At 33.9% G+C, this 10,534-nt stretch overlaps 1 protein-coding gene across 1 annotated transcript; it reads right to left on the bottom strand.

The window, feature by feature from the left end:
• Positions 1 to 71: 71 nt before the first annotated feature.
• Positions 72 to 8,245, bottom strand: LOC137811848 (potassium transporter 7-like). Its single transcript, XM_068613702.1, has 10 exons — positions 7,796 to 8,245; positions 7,447 to 7,675; positions 7,086 to 7,334; positions 6,836 to 6,886; positions 6,168 to 6,428; positions 3,269 to 3,321; positions 3,049 to 3,163; positions 2,686 to 2,940; positions 1,378 to 1,900; positions 72 to 987 (listed from the first exon to the last, which is right to left on the bottom strand). Exons 1-10 carry the CDS (start codon positions 8,057 to 8,059, stop codon positions 447 to 449), a joined length of 2,541 nt encoding a protein of 846 aa, XP_068469803.1. The 5' UTR covers positions 8,060 to 8,245; the 3' UTR covers positions 72 to 446.
• Positions 8,246 to 10,534: the final 2,289 nt, after the last annotated feature.

The raw sequence follows: 10,534 nt of genomic DNA, 5'->3' as shown, positions 1-10,534 counted from the left end.
TAAAATCTTCAAGGGCAATCTCTTGTAGTCTAATCACTAAAATGCCTTGTAAGATGAGATCAGGTAAACAGTTCGGGCAAACTACAGAAATTTGTCTTTGGATAGGTACAAAACTCGTGTTCATGTGGAATTTGGCACATCCACAATATGTGTACATAACAATCTACAGTTTCTTTTTGTAATGACAATTCTACATTTCTTTTTTTTTTTTTGCTCAAAGCTATGTCGTTCCCATATATCTTATCTACAAGGCAAGCTCCCAACCATAAAAAACCTTGGAACAGGATCTAGATTATGAGCTAGAAAGATATTGGCAATTTGAGGACCCAAAAAAGTGACGATCATGCAAATAGCACTGCAAAACGAGACCTTTCCAAGACCAACTCACTGCTAGCAAACTATAATTTCAAATTACCTGTCAATTGTTCGGGTCAGAAAATTGATGGTCAAACCATGTAGGTCATGCCAACCTGCATCAAATGTGAATGGGGCACACTTAAATTCGTGATTCCCCTTCGGCAGTTCTTTCTCAGAAAAGAATAAAAATAATTTATAATTAGCTTCTTGATAAACCATGAGTCTTTCCGAGCCCTTATATCCCCATGACCGAGAAGGTACACAACTCCAGATTCTTTAGCGTTGCGTATAAAAGATAACTCTCTTTCAAGACTCTGCTCAGCATCAACCACTGGGGGCTTAGGAGATTCAGGGTTTGCATCCTCAGATGTGCTTGCTTCAAAATTGGGTACGGGTATGTTTGTATCAATAAAATCAGCCAGAAGAGGAACGCCAAGTGAATAAACACTCCCGTTGGGAGCTATGAGAACCCTAGAACCAGAGTACTCATCCTCAGAATCAGAATCATCATCCCCATCACTCTCGAGTGACCTCTCCTGAGCTTCACGACGTATAAACTTCTCTAGGCTCTCCATCAGCAGTTGCTCAAAAGTTTGGTGATTTTCTTTGCGAACATCTTTGTAACCATACCTGTTGAAAATATAAAAAATTCTGATTAGGCTTATAGGTCTGAGAAAAACGAAATGCACGTTAATTAAAGTATATATATTAGTGGAAAAAAATACAAAAAAAGATAGTAAAAAGTATTCCTGTTTATGCCTGTTGAAAAGTGGCTGAAGAGCAACCATTTATTAACTCAGTTAGCCACTTATCATTTGTTCCGGAACTAAATATATTTACCAACAATCACATCATCGAGACTTTTCCTTGAGATTTCATGTAAAAGCACAGTTCCAAAAGTAATATGTAGAACTTATTTTTCACAATACATACTGCTTTTCAAACGATAACACTTCCACTGTTCTAATAAAGGTGAAAAATGTGCAAATATCCCAAAATGTAAAATATTTAGCTTATTACCTGGCAATGCAACGAAATATATGATAGCTTCTCTGACAAACTCGCCGAAAAAGGAACCTTTCACTTTGAGGCACCATAGGAACTGGAACATACTTAATACTCACAAATATAATCATAGAGTGTATTGCTGGAAGCGTGGTTAGAAAATGGCCGAAAATGCCTGGAATTCCTTTCACCAGCTCATTATAGAGCAAACCGATCCCAGGAGCTCTTATTGTCCCAAGATTGCAGCCTAACTCTCGCATCAAATCCATTGACAGTTTTTGCTTTACTTCAGTTTCATACTTGAGCTTGCTCCCATAATTCCATACAAACATTATAAAAAACATCAATACAGCAAAGACCAATATGATCCAACTTCCATCTGTTACACTCCACAAAACTGATGAGAAGAAAGTCAACTCCAGTCCCAGGAAGACTACTGCAAAACTCAGCACTACAATGATGCGAATCTGCCATATAAGCAGCATAACAAGAGTTACTAAAATAGTTGTCATCATCATCACTCCCAGCTCAGCAATGCCTGAAAGACGACAAAGGAACAAGCTCAGAACAAATTTGTATTCTATATTATCTTATGTAATAATGTAGGAAAATAAAAATAAAGGAAATATCAGTGCATAAAAACCAAAGAAAGATTAACTCCCTCCTCCGATCTAAGCTGTAAAAATCAAATTATTATTGATGTACTCATTTTACAAGTTTACACTTAAGGTGAAAGCTTGTCCTGAATGAGATTGTCGGTTTCCAATGTGGGTTAGTTGGACCACTAGGACCAAACAACATCAACATAAAGTTTTTGTTTGATTCCAATCAGTGGATGTGGGTAAAGCCCTTGTTGAAGCTTGTGACACGTCCTAACCTTAAAAAGGGGTAGCCTGCCTCACCTCCAACTAATAAATTAGAAAAAGGTATCAATGTTTGACCATGTCCATTTGGAATAAAATGAAAGCCGCCACCTCTTAAAAGTGTTGTGAATGCAAGCAAAAATATCTATATTTGTACAGAATGTCATTTTTCTTTAATAAAGTCAGTATTTTTAAAACTGCACAAATGATGGTTTTATACACTTCAAAGGTGTCTTAAAGAAAATTTGCTCAAGGCTCCACCCCCACTATTATTATTCTTCCCAGTGAAATTATAAGAGAGAAGCTCAATGTCATTCCAAGTAGTTGCAGTATCAATATGCATTGATCCCATTCAAAATGCAACATTATTTAAAATTTGACATGTCATGTGTATAGGCTGATAAGAGTGACAAAATTATCTTTGAACATAAAAAGAGAGAAATTGAAACAAAATCATTACCATATGCATTTCCAATCTCATCAACGCTGGATATAGTACAGACAAACACCAAAGAAACAGCCAACAGAAACCAGTTTATGACAGGGATATAGATCTGTCCCATAAATTTCCGAGAGGTATGAACTATTTTAAGACGAGGGAAACAACCAAGTGCAGCAGACTGTTTTATACAAGAAAATGTGGCTGTTGTCATAGCCCGGCTTGCAATTAATGCAGCAATGTTTGCAATGAGGAAAGTTGGCCAGAATGCCCCACCTGCAGACACAAAAAAGTCTTGCATGAAGGTTCTCTCTATAGTGCAATGAAATGTCATTGGAAATGTTGATAAACACTAGTACAGAAACTAAGTAGACTAACACTTACTTGGAACAGAAGAATAGAAGGCATTGCCAGCATCAGCATGGTTTTCCATAAGGTATGCAGCTTGACCCAAATAACCCAACAGTAGGCACGGTAAAACAACAAATACAAATGTAAGCTACAAAAGAACCACCATTGGTTTCATCAAATATTAGTTTATAAGATACAGAAAGTATAATGGAAAACATAAGCTGTTAGTTATAACATAGTCACCGTTCATTACCTGAACAGACCGTACAGGGAAATAGCAAAGATCTGCAAACATAGCCTCAGAGCCTGTAATATGATCCGATAACAATGTTAATCAACAGTTCAAAAAAATATGCACCTGTAAACCCTAAACCCTAAACCCTAAACCGCCAGCAATTCCAAAATGCAAGGAGGATGTTGTAAATAACACACTAAGATAAAATATTCCCAATATTTCCACAATATTCGGAAAAAAATATCTTCAAAATCTTCTAATTCATTTAAGCATATTCTTATTTCCTTATTTTAAAGGATTTGATTATTACAAATAGAGATGATGAGAATGTAATTGGTGTTTTTGTTACAGTTGAAAATCCTACATTGACTCGAGATATAGCCAAATTATAGTATATAGGTAGGTGGTGCAAACCTCACCTTGAAGGCTAGTTTTGTGAGGTTGAATTAGGTTTAAATTTCACTTTCTTAAGAAGGTATCAAAGTCATTTGGTCTTTAGAGTCTAACCTAATCAAGTTTGTTATGTCAGTCATGTCACCCGCTATCGGGTTCCCTTCTAGTCCCACACACAAGATGTCTAGTCCTCAACATGAGGTGGAAATCTCACATTGACTAGATATATGGCAAAATGGTTTGTTACTTTTATTGATAATTATACTCATGTCACATGGACATATGTCATGAAAGGTAAGTTTTAAGTATTTCAAATCTTTGTTAATTATTTCTATCTTGTCAAAATCAATTTGGAAAAGTGTTAGTTTCAATAACGGTACTGAATATGTGAATCGTGAATTTTCAACATTTTTGCCCCTTTCGTGAACTAACATGTGTTAACACTCCAAAGCAAAATGAGGTTGCAAAATGGAAGAATTGAAATCTCCTTTAACTAGCTAGAGCTCTGTTTTTTAAAAAAAAATCCCAAAACATACTAGGGAGAGGTTGAATTAACTACCACATGTCTCATCAACAAGTTACCAGTTTGTGTCTTAAATGACCTCAATCATATTAGGTCTCTAATGTCTTTTGTTCATTCTTCTCTCTTAGTAAATCTACCTTGTTAGATCATTGGTTGTGTTGTTTTTGTTCACTCTCATAATCGTAATTGCATTAAATTAGATTAATGTGTTTTATTGGTTATCCGTTAAACAAAAAGGGGTACAAATGTTCTCACCCTCAGAGTCGACTTGTCTTTATCACAACGGATGTCACTTTTCATGAAACAAATTCTATTTTTGTTAGTCTTTCAGTTTAGGAGGAGAAAGCTCTTGAAACGAAGGATCTCTCCATCTTGTTATTACCATATTTGTCATTGCAAGATGCGAGATTTAAGTGATGGAGCTACCACAAGTGGGATAGAACTAAATGATAGTAAAGAAGAAGACAGATTCTATGGAATAAATATCAAAGACAACCTTCTTTGTCTCTGGAGCAATACGAGTTGTTTGACTAAGAGATAGGTACCCAGAAGGTAACTGTGACAAGGGAAGTGTTACTAAGAATTTACCCATTATGTTGAGAAAGTGAAAAAAATCGTGTTAAATATCTTTTTCTCACTATGTATGCACTCACAATCTCTCTATTTGACATTGAAACTTTATTGTTATCATTGATGCCACAAACAATCTTACCTCTATCTAAGAAGCCATGAAAAGTGAACATTGTACTCAAGCGATGAGAGGAGATGAATGCATTAAAAAGAAACTTAACATGGGAGATTGTTGACAAAACAAAAAGACAAAAAAGTTCATAGGGTGCAAATGGATATTTACAATGCAACATAAGGCAGGTGAGTTAGTGGATAGGAATAAACCTAGATTGGTCGTAAAGAAGTACACTCAAACCTACGGAATTGATTATAAGGAGACATTTTCTCCTATATATAAGATGAATACAGTTCTAGTTGTTCATTCTCAACAACTCATTTTGGATGGGGCTTACACCACTTGATTGTGAAGAATGTCTTTGTTTGTAGAGCTTTAGAAGAATGTGTACATAGAAATTCAACCCGGATTTGAAACTCATACTGGAAGGAATAAGGTTTGCCTCCTAAAGAAGGCTTTATAAGGTCTTAAACAACCTCCAAGGGCATGGTTTAGGAGATTTATAAAAGCAATGGTTTCCTTCAGATATAAGTAAAGTTAAGGAGATCATACTTTATTCATAAAACACTTCATTACAGGTAAACTTACACTACCATTGGTTTATGTGAATGACATGATTATTGCATGAGATGATGAAATAAAGAAATTGGCTTTAAAAGAAAAATTAAAGGCCCAATTTGATATGAAAAACTTGGGAAAACTCGCAAAGAAATGAACCAACCAAATTCAACCAGTGTGTGAGTATGAATCCATTCCCAACTTCTAGGATTTAAACAAAGCTTGTTTGAATTTGTCCATTAGTAATCTATTAATCCTATCAGAATAAATTCGTTACAAGAAGTCTAATTTGACTAGATGTTTAGTAGTCCTACCAATTACTCAAGCAGTTAAAAATGATATTATTCTCCAACACCACGTAAAGGAAGATCCAGTACTTCAATGAACCTCACAGTCTAATAAAAGTCATTAGGCATGTTATTCCATCTAAAGATAGATAACAAGCGGAAACTTAAGGCCTATTTGTTTTACAACAAGAATCAATTCCCGCACTATGCCCATTTTCCAATGTTAAATTTGTGGTTGAGATGAATATTGGCACACATCCCAATTACATTCAACAGTTCAAAATCATTTCTATAAAAAATCAACTCTACTCAACTTTAGAACAAAATGAGTAATTGGAGATTATACATTTCAATTGCTAGCAAATAATTGCTTTATAAATACAGAAAAACAAACACCGATTGAATTGACAAACATACACGAGAAACAGAACATATATCAGTGAATCCACTGTATTACATATACGTGCTTACCAGTTGCACAAAGAAGACAGCCCCCAAGAGAATACCATGCTTTAGTTGAATTCCTTGCAAAGAAATAATATATGTGAATAGGATTAAATGCCCTCAAGACACTGCTGTCATATTTAACAAGGTTGTATATACCAATGCCCGCCAGAGAACAAAACCATATAAACAAGGCAGGTCCTACAGCAAGCCCCACTTTACTTGTTCCATATTTCTGTACACTGAACAAAGCAATAAGGCAGGCAACAGAAATCATCACCACTTCATCTGCATAATAAAGGAAAAAGAAGAAAAGATTAATTCAACTACACAAATTATACTAAAACAACAATATTTAGCCAAGTTCATCTACAGTGTCCCCCAGGATTACCTAAACTATAAGAACCACATCCCATACTATTACACTTTGGTTGGAATGACATGCACAGCAAAAGTATTCTACAAATACATGACTCAATTTGTTCAATGCTAGAACCAAAGCATAGTTCAGACAACATTATATACAAAAAAGCAGCCTCAAAAACTATTACTGTTTTATAGGAAAAGCTCCAAAAATGTATTCCACATAAGAAAGACAGAAGTCAAAGTTCTCTAGTTGTGTTTGTGGATAACAACCTCAAATGCAAGTATTAATAACTATTAAATATACATTTGTTAATAGATTAGCATAATACCTTGTTTAATTGCATCTACCCCAACCTTCAAACCATTAACAGATGATAGTACTGCAGAATGAAAAGGATATAAAGCAAGAATTAATATGGAGGAATAAAGAAAAGAAGTGGTTACTGAAAAACAACAGTGACCTTGTACAAAAAGAACAGGATGTCATCACATTACAAGTATGACCTTCGCATTAGTCAAACACATTATGACAAAATATAATTCTAAGTTATAAAAAAGGACACAACAGCAGTAAGCAACCTGACATTGCTGGTGTAACCACCCCATTCGCTATCACCATGGAAATACCAGCAAGAACTACTAACAGTAGAATCTTCTTGAGAGCCAGCGAAGTCTCTAGTCTTTCCTTGATTTTTAAAGACCTTTCAAGCTCGGGAGATGGCACCTTTAGTCTAAAGCCCGATATTCGGGCATCTGATGGCAACTGATTGGGAAGAAGACTCACCTTAGCATTTCGACAAATCAACGAGTACAATGCAAACGTACCACCTGCAGTGGTTTTAAAAAAGCATAAACCTGAGTACAGAACCCCATGTGAAAAAAGAGAATAAACAGAAAATAATACCGAATATTTATCTTTAAAACACCCAAGTTAACATACCTTCCCCGTCATCATTGGCCCAAAGAACAACAAGGACATACTTCAGTAAAGGAATCAAGATTAAAGTGTACAAAACAAGTGATAAAGCTCCAATAATATCTTCATTTCCATTAATAGGAGCCTTCCTGAACATAACACTGAACGTATACAAAGGACTCGTTCCAACATCACCAAAAACAACACCGAGAGTTTGAAAAGCCAACAGAATCCCCTTCCCCACACTAACATCCTGCAACAACACATAAATCGACAACGACAAGCAATAAGAGAATGCAAACAACACCACATATGCGCATCACTAATACATCACAATCAACGCTTGGGATAAGGAAATCAAGCACGGGATCACCTCGTAGTCGTTTCTCTGAGCGCCGGGAACCTCGAGAGCTTCGACATCAAACGAATCGATTCGTGGACCGGTGCGAACGAGTCTCTGCTCCGCATTGTCCTCGTCCTCGGAATCAAACATAGGCTGGTGGCGCAAATCGGCGGCGTCGAAGTCATCGATCTCGGAGGCATCCTCGTCCTCCTGGAAAACCCAGCGCGATTCGTAGGATTCGGGATCGTCCTCGCCACCCAGCGAATGAGGACTCTTGGTTTTAGGGTTCGCCATGGGAAATGCGAATGGTGATGAAGATGATTACTTATTATTGATTGATTTCAACTGGAACGATTAGTCGTAACTGAAATTCTGTGATACTGAATCAACAACTGCAACATGCGCTGGCAGTGTAGTCTTTTCGTCTATGTGAGTGTGCGTGGTGCATTTCACGAAATGAAATCTTTCGTACCAAAAATCTAATATATGATATCTCTATTCATTAAATAATTGGTTAAAAGAGGTGAGGTTTTTTTTTTTGTAAAATAGAGAGGTAGGTGACTATTGTTTTCGACTTTTTAAAAAAAAAAATATATATGAATTTCATAGGTTGAAAATTTTTGAAATTGTATTATATTAGATTAGAGTTATAAATTAGTGTTACTGTGCAGATATTAGAATAATACTTTCTTGTTTCTAATATAAAAGAGAAAGGAAATAATAGTTTTTTTACAGTGTAGTGTTCATTATTAATATTCAATCGATCAATATTAATCCTAGCATCTAAACCAAATTAATTAGCTTTATATTAGTTAACATTAGCTTATTTTATTTTAAAATTAAAATAGATTAACTATATTGTGGTGGATCTGGCATGTCTCAAATGATTGGCATTTGTTGTAAAAATTATTGTGATTTTATCATAATTGAAATAAATTATGTAAGATAATTTCTATATGTAAAAAATAATTTTAACTTGTGGTGTAATGGTTTATTATCTTAAATAGAATACCTAAATATTGATTAAAAAAAGATTAAACTGTAAATTTTTATAAATGATAATATATAGAAGACCTTTGTTCTTGTGACTCAAATGGGTATTTTTATAGTGGTAAATATTTTGTCTCTGTAAATTTTGAAGACTGTGATTTAGTCACTCGTTTTTTCTGCTTTTTAAACTTTAGAAATTTCAAACACTAACTACATTATTTGTATCATCTAAACATTGAAGGTAAAAGTGTTGTGTTTTAAAAGTAAATACAATAAAATATAAGGAACTAAGAATAAAATTTTAAAAATTAGAGAAAAAAACCTATTTCGTCTTTTACATGATTATTAAAATGTAAGGCTTGTATTTAAACTTAAAAATACAATTTTCGTTGTGTAAGGTAATACTGGCGTTGAATTTTAATTTTGGGTTTATGGATGTTATAAATAAATTTTTATAACTTATAATTATCCTATTTATTTTGACCATGACTACATCTTATAAAAAGAATATTTATATTTGTTATAAAAAAACGTAAACATAATATAATATCAGAGTGGGGAAGTAGATAAAATATTTAAAAATATAGTTTTGTTGATGTTATTTATTATTAAATATTAAATTATGTGAGATTCCAACTTGTATTTAAACACTGATAATTCCTTATTTAAGTAGAAGTCTTTTTTATATTGTAAATTTGTTCTTTTAGTTGAAGCTACGAATACTTCTACGTGCGTGTTGTGTGAATAAAACATACTTATTGGTAATATTGATAAAATTGACTTGATTCTAGTTTGTTATTAATTAAAGTGTATTTACATGTATGTATAAAGGAAAAAAGTTTTTAAGCAAAATATATAAAAGAACATAACATTACTTTGGACTCAAAATCTAAGAAAATAGGATTTAAAGTTTATATTAACTTTCATTCAAAAGGGTATCAATAGATTTTGACATCAATCTATTTATTCTAAAATTGTAAAATTGGTGAAAATGTGATAGCACGAGTTGTTGGAAATAGAGACATTTGGTCTAGTGTCATTAAACATGTAATGATTTTGAATCAAGTATCTTATTGAATATGGTAATCCATTTAAGAAGAATTTAGTGAGTAAGATTCATAAGATCAAGAATGAAGCAAATAGAGAATTGTCTCTGTTTTATAAATCTGATAAGCAAATTGTATCCTACATTAAGTGTGTCACTTCCTACAAATAAACATGAGGAAGGGCAAAATAGTAAAACAGTAAAATAAGTTACAACAAACAATAATATAAACTCTCCTCAAGCTGAATTATGTATAATTTTTAATCCAAGCTTGGAAATAATATTCTAAAGAAAGAACTATGAAGAGCCTTGGTGAAGACATTTGTGAGTTGATTATGTGAACGTATAAGGAGGAGATGAAAAAAATTAGCTTGAAGCTTGTAACGGCCACTTGACAATCAATGTCAATGTGTTTTGTTCTTTCATAAAAAGTAGGATTGTGGGCTATGTGACAAGTTGATTGGTTGTCACAATAAAGAGTAGATGTGGCAGAAGTTTGCACATGTAGGTCTTGGAGAAAGTAGGTCATCCATTGCAATTCACAAGTAATAGTAACCAATGCATGATATTCGACTTCCAAAGAAGAACGCGAGACAATATATTATTTTTTGAATTTTCATGAAATAAGACAAGTTCTCAAGAAAATACAATAACCAATAGTATATTTTCTAGCGTTAGGACAAGAGGCTCAATCTGAATCACTAAACCCCTTTAACTCTTCGACCATGAGCATT

This window comes from Phaseolus vulgaris, chromosome 2 (assembly GCF_000499845.2).
Source record: "Phaseolus vulgaris cultivar G19833 chromosome 2, P. vulgaris v2.0, whole genome shotgun sequence".
Classification (NCBI taxonomy): domain Eukaryota; kingdom Viridiplantae; phylum Streptophyta; class Magnoliopsida; order Fabales; family Fabaceae; genus Phaseolus; species Phaseolus vulgaris.
This window is presented reverse-complemented; position numbering and strand designations above follow the sequence as displayed.